At 33.0% G+C, this 14,909-nt stretch overlaps 1 protein-coding gene across 3 annotated transcripts in view; it reads right to left on the bottom strand.

Annotated features, from left to right (window-relative positions):
* Positions 1-14,909, bottom strand: part of LOC123319421 — a 125,105-nt gene that overhangs the window by 108,495 nt on the left and 1,701 nt on the right. The window contains exons 1-2 of one of the 3 annotated variants that reach the window (XM_044906381.1): positions 8,672-8,827; positions 1,565-1,770 (exon numbers count right to left, since the gene is read on the bottom strand). The exons of 1 other annotated variant lie outside the window; for it this stretch is intronic. In XM_044906381.1, coding sequence (XP_044762316.1) covers positions 1,565-1,673 — 109 coding nt within the window. In that variant the 5' untranslated portion in view covers positions 1,674-1,770; positions 8,672-8,827. Of the gene's footprint in view, positions 1-1,564; positions 1,845-8,671; positions 8,828-14,909 lie in introns of those variants that run through there. One more of the 3 variants, XM_044906382.1, reaches the window with a different exon arrangement.

The raw sequence follows: 14,909 nt of genomic DNA, 5'->3' as shown, positions 1-14,909 counted from the left end.
GACGTTTATGGAGAAGTAATCAAGTAATCATAATTTTGTGCTGAAAATTTTGATGTTCGGGATTTCTACAACGAAAATTCTCCCTAGGCCCTAGAATATTTTTAAACCTTTTCAACTTCTGGTTAATCGGAAACAGCTTGTTTCAAATGGTACACCCAGTATAATCTTGCATTCTTAGTTAGCCGATTTGAATAAAATTTCACCAGTATGCCATACCTTGGGTAAAAACTCAACGGTTTATTAGTTATTGGGAAAACGTTTAATCACACTTTTTGGAGTTATTCAGCTGGGGAAGTGTTTTTCAGAAAAATCTTTACCCTTTTCGATTTTGTCAAAATATATATTGATATAACACCTTTTGTTGTTCGGACCGAAATGTACAGGGTTTTCATGAGAAAATCAGCAAGTTTGACACATCGAATTCATCGAAGCGCAATATTTTCAAATTACAACCTGAATTTTTCATCGTTTTAGTCGATTCTGAATGAAAAAAGAAGCAGGTTAATTGAATGAACCCTATAGCTACTATGAAAACTTTCCGAGTTCTCAAGTTAAAACTTGGAATAAGGAAAACAGTAATTTTTCCTGTGACTCAGAAAGAAAATTAAATTCGATTTTCCAATAAAAAAATTTGACATTTCATAAATTGTACCTAATGAAATTTTTGTTGGGAATGTTGAGAATCCATAAGCAATTCATGAAATGTCAAAACCATTTATCGAAATTATGTTTTCTTCTGCATCACATACTAATCAGGTAATTCGAAATTGCATTTTTTCCTTATTTCAAGTTTTTCCACGAACTGAAAATTTACTTTTGCTACCTATACTATTGAGGTTACTTCTCCTTTGTTCACGCAGTATCGATCGAAATAATAGAAAGGTTGTAATTTGAAAATCTTGAGTTTCGATGGTTTGAATATCCTGTACCTCTACAATCTCGTTTCAAAAAACCAGAGACAGCAGAAATATTTAAGAATGTATGATTTTTCGTTTTCATCATTTTTTTCATAAGATACCTAATAACTCATAAACTGTTAAATTGTTTTTACCCAAGGTATGGCATAGTGTTGATATTGTCTCAAGTCAGCTATCCAACAAGTAGGCTGTTTACTGTATAACCGAAAGTTGCAGGGAGTAAGTTCATTGTCGAAAATCATAACTTGCGAATCTTTGAGCGCAAAATTGTGATTCGTTTTCCATAAACGTCTAATAGCCCATTGCGGTGAATCACCCTATACAGTATGAGTCAAAAAACAAACAAGTATTGCAAAGGCAGAAACATACAGAAAAAGTCAAATCATATTAATATTAAACAAACATTAGGTACAAAAACAACTGTTAATATATCTGGGGATCATATACCAGCTAGATAATCAAGCTACATATAATGGCAATTTTTGACGAGCCAAGGACAAGTGGTTAAGACTAAATCCAACTATGTACGTGCATAATATAGTGACTTTAAGTAGTAATATGGATTTTCATGAATTACTGAAGACATAAAAAGTTAAATCAGTCATAGTTGAACAATTCAATTTTATTCGGTCAAAAATGAATCTTACCTCTTCTCCTCACATATCTCCTCCTCCTCTGTTTCCGGACGTCTCCAATCGGTTTTCCAACCGAAAATTCCACTAATTTCATCATACAACACAAAAACACTACTATCATGTCCGAGTGTTACTAAGGCATTTTGTCCCTTAACATATTACCGAAAAAACTACGTTTCCAAAGCGTTCCTATGTCTCGCTGCACTCTAAGCTGCAATCTTTTTATCAGAGCGACAGAACACAGCAGTTATAAATATAGTATTAACTTTAAGCAGGAAGTGACGGTTCTTTGTGAGGCTCCTGTCAGAGGTATTTTGAACGCTGGAGTTCTTAATGAATATAACATAACATGTGATGCTGGTTGGTTCGACCATTGGCACGTTACGGAGGAGAGGTATCGAAGAACTAAATATAAAATGGAAATATGGAAGCTGCCAGATGGATTCTTTTGGATCCTCGTTCAATTTGGAAGGAATTGGGCTTTAATTGAAGCAGTCATTGAACTAACCGTCAGGTGCTGAAGCGAATCGAGGTAGTTGATGATACGTGTAGGTACCTACAATTAATTACACGGTTTATCTGCAGTGCAGATTCGAAAGGTGGCTTCACTTGTTAATCAGCTATTCATTTTTACAGCGTATCATTTGGAATTGATAAAAAGTAATTTTGGATAAACCCCCGCACAAGTGAATAGAGGTTCAAGTTACTAACCTGAAAATGTTGAGAATTTTCTAGCGAAATTTCATTTATCATGTTAATGTTCGTTTATTTATACAGGGTGACTGGTGACGTAAGAGACAAGGGCTGAGTGGAGATAGATGACCTCAAACTTAATAAAAAATTGAGTTTTAAATGTCTCGTAAGGGTATTCGTTTCGGAGATATAGGGTGATTTATGAAAGAATGCTAAATCTATAAACTCCTATATCTTCGATAATATGGTTGACTGATATTTTACAAGCTTGTTCCAATAAATAGAAAAAATTGCAGACAATTATTCAAAAATTTCAATTTACTTGTCAGGTGAGAAATATCACACGGTTTATAAGATAAAATGAATTCGAATAGAAATTTGAAAAGAGCGAAAAAACTGATGAAAGTTCTATTTTTTGTTTGAATGGCACAAATTTTCTTTGGTTTTCATGACATGTTGAAATCAGAACACATATTACAATGAAAATAATATTCCTGATAAAACACTGAATTCGAGGCGCTAAAATGAGTCTGGCTTCAAATATTCCTTCAAATCTTGAAATCCATTTTCATAATTGAAAATCATTTTTTTCTCCAATATTCTGTGGTTTGCATTAAAGAAATTGGATGAAACAATGTTTTTTTCATGTCTACCCCCCACAGAATCTGTTAGAAGAAAGTTGTCCTTATAAAATTTACATTATTTTGATGAAGAGTAAATTTTGTTAGAAACATACCAGGTGGATTATTGTTTTATTGTTCCACTTTTTTCAGTTTAGTAGAATAAACAAAAGTTCTGGGAGTAATTGAAGTAAGTCAAACTTATCATATCTTAGGAGAACCGCTCTGCTAGGGGCAAGAGATGCAACCCCTTCCTAACTTTCAACTATCAATTATCGTTGACTCGAATTTAGTGTTTTTGTTTTATCAGGAATAATTTTTCATGATGGGAATATGAAAATCTTGTAATATTCTGATTTCAACATATCATAAAAAAAATTGAAAATTTGTGTCATTCAAACAAAAATTGATTGAAAAAATAGTTCGAAAATCGGCAACTTTAGGTTTTTTTCAGAAACGGTAAATTTTCGCTCAACTAATTTTGGTGTCATTCGATAGTATTTGTTCTACTCTATCGTGGTGTGACGTTTGATTCACTAGTGTTTGAACACCCTGTATATAACATTATAACAAATATTATTTATAAGAACTTTATCAACCAACTTTTGTGATCATATTTGTAAGGACTCGCGAAATTGGGCAATAAAACTTGAAAAATTCTCTACCTTATTAATAAACGTTCCTGGAATTTAGGTACAATTTTGTTCAGGAGTACGTGCCTTAAGCGTAAAGAATAAGTAGATGAAATTAAATAAGAAATATTACCAAATGCCCTGAAAATGGCGAGTTACATTTTAAAAAGCTTGAAAAAGTATTCAATGCATTTCACGTAAGATTAAACAAGAAGGGAAATTCATCAAAATTTCAGATGAGCCGTTTTCGGTAATCGGTACAGGTCATCTTCAGGAATCATACCAAATTCTACGTCATTTCGAAAATATTGAACACTCACTCCGATACTCATCGAAAAGTAAACAAAATCCGTAAAGGACACAATCAGAAGCTGAAAAACAAAATTATTCCTCGAAAAACTCCAAAGAACGAATAGGATATCATAGAAAAAAACATTGTTTCCATTATTTTGGATATGAACTGGATGCCTAATTTTTTGGGGAAAAGTAACATCAGCGACCTTGAAAGCATCGAAAACACCTGAATTAGCCATAAGGAATCCTAGATCATATAATGCTATTTTTAAGCTTCTTGGGGGTGTCCTATTCGTCTGATGATTTGAAACAAAATCATTTTCATTCCAATCTTCTAAATAGCAAAAGCCAATCCTCGATATTTGAAAAAGTAGTAAGGTTTGTAGGTACACCAACATGTTTCATTATTTTTAATAGAGAAGCTTTGGAATCAAACCGAAATTTTTTGGGAAATGTTGATTCAAAAATGCATTAAGGAATCCCATTTTATGTATTTTGTTGAAAGTAACGACTATTGCCCCCCTAACTTTTGACATCTTATTTTGTGAGAAATGAAGTGGAAATTGTTCGAAAATGTTAATGTGGATGATGTTAAAATCCTACCTAATAATGTAAAGAGTGGGTAAAAAGTGGCGCACAAAATTTGTATCCTTTTTATAAAATTTTTTTGTAGAAAATGCCCGATCAGGTCAATTTTTATTTTTAAATTATGATTTTTTTATCCATGATTGAGGTGTGCCTCATGCACCCTTTGGAGAATAGTTGAGTTTTTTTATATGGAAACCCTCAATTTTTTGTGCCTTATAACTTTCTTTGCTGAGGATGATTTGGTTATGGATGGATTTTTCATAAATTCTTTTGTTATTGTAAGGGAGAAATGTTAAAACTTATAGAATTCGAATATGCTCTTTTTTATTTATTTTGGGTGTAAAACATACATTTTAGGAGTGTTACTGAAGTGTTATAGAAAGTGTGCCTTTTTGTAGTTTACTAATTAATGAATTACCTGAAACGAAAATCACAACTGCAAAAATAAATTCACATTTTATTCAATTGAAACGTTCTTTCAGCTCTCCTGAATTCCTACAGACATACCTAGTTCCATAAGAATCAGCGTAAAGACTTATTAAAAATCTATTTTTCAGTAATTCAGTAACACTTTGACAACTGGTTAGTCGGAAACGAAATAAGTTAGTACACACGTTTATATAAACTTTTTTTCATGAAATATGACAAGGAATCACCCCCTGAGATTAATGACATTATTTAAGTTACACCCTGTAATTGGGACTCGAGTATTTATCTTCTTGATAGTGCAAATCTATTAGTGACTGCTCAGTTTTAACATTGAGTATTAATACCCAATGGTTTTATGCACTTTTGAGTGCAGTTAGTACTTTTTAATATGTGATTTATTTTGTGGAAGACAATTGATCATTACAGGAACATTTTTATACCTGGTGATCTTTGAATTTGCCAACACAATCTGAATATTTCGTTTATATAGTCGAAGCATCGATGATAAAAAAAAAATAAAGACCGATCCGTGGAGTTTCCTGTTTTATTAACTGTTCGATATATTCCATAAAAGGGATTCTAATTTTAACCTAGCAGATAACAGGGAGAGATTGATATTGATTGAGTGAAAGTGAATCGAAAAAGCCACCACTCCTGTTGTTTCATATTTGGCGTCCAATGTCCCACCGTGTTATAATACGGGGTGTTTGAAAATTATTATAACATCCCAGTGGGCATTAAATTATCGATTTCCGCTTCTAACTGAAGCGTCTCGATCAAATATCATAGTCACAGTCATTCTGAATATTGAGCTCCCAATTCAACCTATTGCTTCCAAAGACAAATTGAGGTCGGCAAAATATTTCGACGCCAACTACCATCTGCCATTCATTTTTAAAGACCCTATACAGGGTGGGCAAAATTCGAAGGGATTGAATGGCAGCTCTGTAACCGTAATAGCTAGGGAAAAATGGATGCCATGTTTCCGACCTCGATTTTCAAAAGATTGTTAATGACCAAAACCGCATCCCTCTGTCATTTTTCGGCTCTTTGAAATGGTGACTATTTCGTAAAGTATCAGTGATATCGAAAAACAAATGTTACATTCTACATAAACATTTTCATGCAGAATGCAGTGGCGTAGTCAAAGATTTTTTTCAGTCCGCCTTCAGTGAAATAGTGGTAGCTTTCATTATTTTTTTAAATATAAACCCTACATATTCCAATCCCATATTTTTTTCTGATTCAGAATATATAACATACGTCGTGTCTCTGATAAAAATAATATTGAATAAAAAACTAGATCGGTCTAGTTGGCAGGTCATTTCTTTGATAATATGATAATGAACTCTATGCTCCTAAATTGTGTCAAGTTATTAAATGACGCAGGCTTTGCCTTTAGTAGATTTCCTTAGGTTTGTTATTAAGATTTTAAAATTATAATAACTTTGAGTGTTCCAAAGAATAAACCTCATTTTTATTACTAATATGAGAGATTTTGGAGATCAGTTTCATTCCGGAGGAAAAATTTCCTACTATGGAATTAATCACTTTCAGGAAATTTTATAAACCTGGATTTAACTGAATATGTTCCGAAGCCTTTCCAACTAGTAGATAATCTAAGTACTTGTAACACAGCCTTTTCAAACACCTTCACAAATAAGGCTGTGTCAGTACTAGTATAGGTAAATGGGTAAATATGAAGTATGTAGTCAGAGAAGTTCTCATAATTTTCTCATTTCTGATAATCTTCTCGAATAGTAGGAATGAAAGTGATCTCCAAAATCTCTCATAACCTGACACAACATAGGAGCATCAAGTTTATTATCATATTATCAATGAAAATGACCTGCCAACTTGACCGAACTAGTTTTTGTGTTTTGTTATTGGAATACGACATATATTAAATACTCTGAATCAGAAAAAAATATGACTGAAATTTGTTGAAATAACAGAGAAGTTACATTAAAAAAAATGAAAGTTACCACTATATCACTGAAGTGGCGGACTGAAAAAAATCTTTACTACGCCACTGCAATCTACATGAAAAAAATGTCTGTAGAATGTAACATTTGTTTTTCGATATTACTGATACTTTACGAAATAGAGGCACCACTATGAAGAACCAAAAAATGAGTTTTCTCTTTAACATGAAAACAAAAAAAGATAGAGGGATGCGGTTTTGGTCATCAACAATCTTCTGAAAATCGAGATCAGAAACATGCTATCCATTTTTCCCTAGCTCTTACAGTTACAGTCATTCAATCCCATCGAATTTTGCCCACCCTGTACAGGGTGATTCACTTATCTTGGTAACCTCAATTTTCTCGAAAAGGAATGGATATTTTTTTATTCTGTTACCGGTGTTTTGTACAAATCAATGTTGGCTTGAGATGCGTAGAAAATCTGAGAAAAAAATTAAGACGACAGGCGTCGTGACACCGTCTAATTTTTTTTCTAGGAACACACCTTTTTTATTATGTCATTCGAAAAGTGAGTTCATTCTAAATGTTTTTTCCAAATAAAATTTTTTCCGTTTTGAGCCTTGAGCAGTGAGCAGTCTGTAGTGTGTTTCATGCTACTTCTATTCCATTTATTTGTTTTTTATATTGTAACAATACGTCTTGATTTGGAGACATAGATATGATTCTGTTTCTTAAAATCAAGGAGGCTATGTCCATAGTGGCAACTCGCTTATTTTTTGCTATAAATGCTTTCTTATTGTTTCGCAAATTTTTCTCAGTCTGGGATGTTCTGCTCAGCATACCTTATTGCGTAAATCCGCAAGTTCTATAAAGCTGACATTGACAACACGAAACTGTCACTCCGGAAAAATAGTTTGTTACAAAGCCTTCTTGAATTAAGGAAAAAAAATCATATCCATGTCTGCAAAGGAAGGCATACTGTCACAATACAGAAAAAAATAAATGGAATAAAATGAACCTAAGGCAAGCTGCAGATTGGTTACGGTTTAGAATGAAAAAAAAGGTATTGGAATAAAAAATCGAGAATGAAATTATCTGTGGAATAACCATCATGAAAAAGGTATATTCCTGGGCAAAAAAAATTGACAGCGGCACGCATTTAAATTTCGCCGATTTTTACGTGCATCTCATGACTACACCTACTAGTACAAGTCGCCCTTTACAGAATTAAAAAATATTTAGCCGTTTTCGAGAAAATTTGGGTTACCAAGATAAGTGAATCACCCTGTATATTAGAAAATAGACCCTGATTGAATGCAGAATTTATCAACGATCTACTTCCTTCTTGAACGATCAGAAAATCCTCACCTAACTCCATTTTTCAGAAACACAGATCCGATTGATAATAAAGTAGTATCCTTGAGTATTAACTTGAATAATAATTATCACTTCAAGTAAAGCTCCACAGAATGCCTACCTCAAATTCATCGATAAATTATTAGATATTATGTACGGAATGAGGATCCCAAAATAATGTTTGTGTTCTTCACTTCATTATTCTTCAGTAAAATAAACTTTCGAGCATACCTCCGTAACAAGTCATGCAAACCACAGATCATCCTTCTGTCAGAAAAGGACCATAGAAAACAAACAACCGGGAAATTGGAACAGCCGCATATACCTACAATGCGGTGAGTCTAAATTTAAACGTAAACAAATTTAAAAATTTGTTTGGGTCATAACTCATGCGCAAAACAAAGAGTGTCCAAATAAATATTGAATTTATCGTTTTGTAAATGAAATGAATCGAGAAAAGAAAAAAATTCACTGTTGAATGAACGGGATGAAATGAAATCGGAAGAAAAACTATAAAGTAATCATGATCAGAATCGATGTTTATCAAAACCAGGAGCCTCTTTCAAAGGTAAAAATAGTTACCCCGCCAAAATCAGCGATAACCTGTTTTATCAAGTCCAAAACGCACAGAAAATACGGACACGACACGCTTAAACCCGATAAGTCACAAAAACAAACAACTTTTCAAATTATGAGTAACACTATGAATCCACAAACTTTAATAAAGATATCAATATGGCCGACAATAAATGACTAAACCATTACTCAGTACAGACCAGCCTATGCGCACCAAACTGAATCCACATACGCAATCAGAGACCTACTGTTCCTAAAAAAATTAAATGGAACATGTTCAACTCATATGGCGTGAGTCGTAGACGTCTACAGAACATCACTGGAGTAGCTTATTTTTAACGCTTAAAATAATTGCTTCAGAACATGTGCCGCATGTGGAGAGGGGGTAAAGACGGCTATTTTATTATTCTTTATTACTTTCTCCGCTTGGGATTTATTTCTGGATAGCTCCTGTGGGAGAACACGTGAACTGTTGTCTTATACGAATGAAGAAAACGTATCGTTTTGTTGGCTGACATGATACCCTTGTCATTTGTCCCTTTCGTTGAACTTATTTACAAGGTGTATTTCGGTGTATTTTTAGGTGATTGTTGATGCACATCTGCATCTTCACCCCCACTGAAAATTATAAATATTATGCAGAAAAATTCACTGCTTGTGGGTCACACCAAGAGGGGGTGCACATAACAAAAAGAGAAGGTACGAAAATTGTTCGCACAGTAGGAAGCAACTTCATGACAACCATTTTTATATGGAAATGATTAGACTAAGTTTCTGAGACTTTTATACGGGGGTTTATCGAGGTACAGTGTGATGCACTTATATTGGTATCCTAATTTTTCTCAAAAATTAATGAATTTTTTTATTCTGTTAACGGCGTTTTGTGAAAGTCAATGTTGATGCGCCTAAAAATCCGAGAAAAACATTAAGACGGCAGGCGTCGTGGCGCGGTCAAATTTTTTTCCTTTTTTATCATGCCATTTGAGCAGCGAATAAATTTCTAATTTTTTTTCAAAAACCATTTTTTCTATTTTGGACCGTAAGCAACCTACAGCGATTTTCATTAATTTCTATTCCATTTTTTTTTATTGTGACAGTTTTTCATGATTCGGATGCATTGGTATGATTTTTTTTCTTAAAATCGAGGAGGTTTTGTAACAGACAATTTCATTATATTTATTGAATAATATATTTCACATAGGTAGGTGAACAAATAACAAACGAAACATTGTAAATCATATGTTCTATATGCCCACCATTATGATCCATACATAAATTATATCTTTTCCTTTTTTCATTATGAGCAAAATATAAGGGTTCACTTCGGCGTATGCGTTATCTAATTGTAGGCATCCCCATAAATTGAAACATATCCACAGTTTCGTCGTGCAAAAACATCCTTGTGAAAGCTTTTCAATGCGATTTTTATATGATAACTCTATAAGTATTATAAAGCTGATAACACGAAACTATGAATCCGGAAAAATAGTTTGTTACAAAGCTTTTTTCGAATTTACGAAACAAATTCATACCTATGTCTCCAGGGAAGGCATGATAAAGAAAAAAAAATGGTATAGAATCTACATACAATACGCTGCAGTTCGCAGACGGTTTGAAATGGAAAGAAATTCAAATTGAAATTATCTTTTGAAAGGCATAATGAAAAATGTCGTGGAGGCCTAGCGTTTTTATTTTTCATGCAGGTTCTTATTCGCATCTGAAGACAAGATTGATCTGTACAAAACGCCGTTTATCGAATAAAAAATATTTGGCCGTTTTCGAGAAAATTTGGGATAACCAACCTGTACATTTCCCATACCTATCACACAAACGTGGCGGCTCAAAGGAAAGCGGTCGAGTTCAGCCCAGACTAAACAGACCTTAATATTTTTGTCTCATTTATTGAGCATAGAGGATAAATTACGCTGTTTACGTTTCACATCAGCCGAAGAAGCGGTTGATGCCTTTAGGAATGAAATGAACAAACTGTAGCCAAAAATTTTCTGAAACTTTTGGGGTTTCCACTCCCAATCTCTGGATCAATTAAAAAATTGAAATAATGTCAAATAAAAGCTAGTCTGAAGGTGTCTGATATGGACTCAGAAACGTTACTATATATATTTATAATTTCAAAGTTCTTTTTTTCAGTTCATTGTCAGGCAACAATTATTTCTACTTGATTTGCTCCTGACAAATTAGTGCAAGAATTTACGAGGAATTTTCGCAGGAGCAAATCGGTTATTTCAATTTTTCAATTGATTTTGTTCCAGAGATTGGGAGTGAAAACCCTAAAAAGTTTCAGAAAATGCATAATCCTCCCAGATTCTGTAGCCACAAAATTGTTGTCAGCGGATTCAAATACCTACATTTGCTTTATTGTGGATGTTTCTGTTACTTCTAGACTAGATTGAAATTGAATCTGGGAGGATATATGGATTCGATTTTCTTGAAGAGTCCATTAGTGGAAACCGTTTCACGATATCTTCATTTGTCTTGAAGATATATCTAACCAAATTTTGATATTTTGTCGATTTCGAAAATGTGCCATATCTTCTTTAATTTCGAAAATATCTGGAAACGATAAAAACTTTCTACAGGGACTTTTTCACTGGGAATACGACAGTATAATGATTTTTTTCAAATCTTTTGTATTAAGGGTGGCAAAAAAACAACATCGTTATTTTAAATACGAATGCATCCTTTTTTGATCTCATATCATGTTTCAGTTAACAAATGAAATTCTATGAACGGAAAGTTTAATTCGTATCATCGATATGGCTATTTATTGGGAGTCAGGGTGAGGAGTATGAGGACATATTTGTGATCAAATGTTTCATAGAATTTTGTCGAAAATGGTAATTTTGCCTCGAGAAAAAAATTGATATATCTAATTATATACAGTCCCTGGTCAGTTTGTTAGACGCACTGAGGATTTTTTTTATATTTACAGGTATTGCCCGAGGAAAAAGCAGAATATTTTAATTTAATTTCACATAAACATATACATTCAATTTAATAATTCAATATTGAGATTTTGCATCGAATCAATGCGTCTAATCATATTGCCAGGGACTGTATGTATTTATATATTGGTAAAAAGATATTTTTTTCGTATAACATGAGATCAGAAAAAGATCTCATCGGCATTTAAAATGAAGAAGTTATTCCTTTTTCCACCCGGAGTACAATAGATAAGAAAAACTTGTTTCCAAATTAGACGTGAACCTTGAAGTAGGTGTTAGTATCACTCATTTGCTGTGGTTTGAGCCATATTTATTGATAACCAAAAATCAACAGTTTCCGAGATATTTGAGTTCTTCTGTTTTCAAAAATTTCTCACCATACATTTTTCGTCAATTTTTTCTACGTTGACCAAGTTTGATTATTATTTTGAATTATTTTCATCAGAAAAAGATATGATACGTATGAAAAAAGCAAAACTATCCTGTATTAGATGTTGAAAAAAAATAAGTATGATTTTAAAGTTGGTTTATAAAAAAATCCGCTGAAATGAAACTAATGACTGCATTCTAACGAAAACTTTCCTAGGGAATGAAGAAGGAATTTGGCATGTTTTTAAAATAATTTCTTCATACATGAATTGTTGAATTCGAAAGTTGCAGGCAAATTGATATTAGAAATTTTGATTTTTTTTCTTCATATACCAAATTCTAAATCATATTAATTTTTTTTCAACATCTTATACAGGATATTTTTGCTTTTTCCATACGTTTCATATTTTTTTCTGATGAAAATAATCCAAACATATAATCAATCTTAGTCAACGTAGAAAAAAATGACGAAAAATGAAGTGATGTGAGAAATTTTTTGAAAAACACAAGAACTCAAATATCTCGGAAACTGTTGTTTTTTCGTTATCAATAAATATGACTCAAACGACAGCAAATGAGTGATACTAACACCTCCAAAGTTAACGTCTAATTCGGAAACACCCTGTATAGTATCGTATTAGATACCAGTGAACAAGTGCCTGTAGGAAGTTTTATCGTTTTTAGGTACCTACTTTTGAAGATATAAAAGTTATGGCACATTTTCGAAATCGACAAAATGTCAAAATTTGGTTATACCTTCAAGAAAAATGAAGATATCGTGAAGTAGCTTCCACTTTCCACTAATAGACTTTTCACAAAAATCGAGCCCAGGACTCCTTTCAACGTTTTTATCTAGTTTGGAAGTACCAGAAACAGCCAAAATCAAGCAATTCGATATACCCTGTATAGCCCTGGTAGATAAAACTTATAGTGCGTGCAGGCTTGCAGTCCTCAAACGACTGTACACTGTACTCCTAAGAGGATCATGATTAAATGTAGGCCACCCTCTGCTCTTCTTCGAAAAAAGTAATTCTTGTCTACCAGCTCCATCGTTATTATTGGTTGATATTAACGGTCTTTTAATCTTATATAACTCCATTCCAGTCAAAACGTCCTACAGTTCATGAAATTCCGACGGCTTAATTAAACTCAATTACGACTAAACGACCGTCATTGCATGCTCAGCGGGGTGAGCTCATCTTATAACGGTCTGGGACTTTCAATGTCATAATCAAATAGTTTCAATTTCGAATAATCTCAATGGATCAAGAGAATCGTCCGTTTTTGGCTTAAACATTTTCTGATATAAATTGAGTAATTATACGGGCTTATTGTTAGAATTTCTGTTCAGTTCCAAAGGCCCAAGAGTAAAAAAAAAAAAACTGGGGCACTAAATAAATCGATAAGGTGTCATCAATTCGAATATTCGAAATATAATATAAATATTGAGGTGCAAAGCTTAATGTCGTAATTTTGTTAGAAAAGTGGAAAGGCACCTTTCTGGAAAAAGTTAATGGCAGATTTATTCCAACGTGCGAAAAGCATTTCTTTCCTTGAGTCAGATCACGAGAATCAAAACAATCTTGGTAAAAATTTTGACGGATGTTCACAATTCTCATACATAAGAGTCATGAATCTTGAATTAATCGAGTTATTTTGTTTTTTGTGCTCGCACAATGATGGGTTCTACCTTATTCAGTACCTAATATGAATTATAAATATTGAATTGATGTGGTCGATACTAAATGAAAATCCACAACTAAACTGAAGAAACTGAAAAACATGATTTTCATTAGAATGAGTTTTTGTTTCAGTGTCCTCTACAAAAAATATCTATGAATTTGCTAGAAATGTCCTGTTCTTTGTCCCTAACACTTCTGACATATTCGAAATATTATAGTAAATGAAAGAATCGTTGTTAATTTGATTTTTATCCAGGGTTCTAGTCTAGATATTTGAAAAATAGAATTCTTCAAATGACGCCTTAGGAAAAAATCATACAGTGTGAGATAACACCATCATTGAAGAAATTCATGCATGTTCGTTATCAGGGCTAATGAGCCAATCTTGAAAACATTCCTTAGAGTAGCTAGGTTTCTACAACTGTTGAAAATATCTATTGGACAATGCAACAAAATTCAATTTGGCTATAAAAAAGCATGAGTTCCATCAAAGAAAATTGGTCCCACAATTTGCCTTCGAGTGATGCATACGAAACTCCATTTTTTTTAGATGTTACAAGGATGAGTAATCAACCTTTTCAATTTTCTGATAACATGTCAATCTTTATAGAAACAAATAATTGATGTACAGGGTGGGCAAAATTCGTTGTCTACTGAAGGGATCTCGAGAACTATAGCAGCTAGAAGAAAACGGATGACACATTCTCTAACTCTTTTTTCCTCACTATACCAAATCTGAAAACAGATCCAGCCTAACGGTCATAGATTTTGAGTTATGAACAAAAATTGAGAAATAGTCATTTTCAATGAAGCTGAATAACTCGCTTATTTGAACAGGCACTTTTTTATGAGGAATTCGAATATGATATTAAGAAATTTTTCGATCCAGTCATTTTCGAGTTACGAAAGGGGTTCCTCATTTTTCAAATGTAAACTATAGTTGAAATTTCTTTCATCTTGCTGCAATTTTTTTGCTGATTTCAAAAATGTATCATATTGCGATTCACATGAATGTAACACGAGAAAAAAATTCAATACTTCTTCCTGCTTTTCGATTCTCTGTTGAATTATAAGTAGGCTGGGTTACAATTGCAACCGTTGAATATGCATTATATTTTGTAAACTTGAGCCTCTATGATTGAAATCACGGATTGCTGAATAAATATTTCGATGATTAATTTGGCATCCTTTGTTCTCGCTATGTTTGGCATGCTAATCTTACGATGGTTC

The sequence above is a fragment of the Coccinella septempunctata genome, chromosome 8 (assembly GCF_907165205.1).
Source record: "Coccinella septempunctata chromosome 8, icCocSept1.1, whole genome shotgun sequence".
In the NCBI taxonomy this organism is placed as follows: Eukaryota; Metazoa; Arthropoda; class Insecta; order Coleoptera; family Coccinellidae; genus Coccinella; species Coccinella septempunctata.
This window is presented reverse-complemented; position numbering and strand designations above follow the sequence as displayed.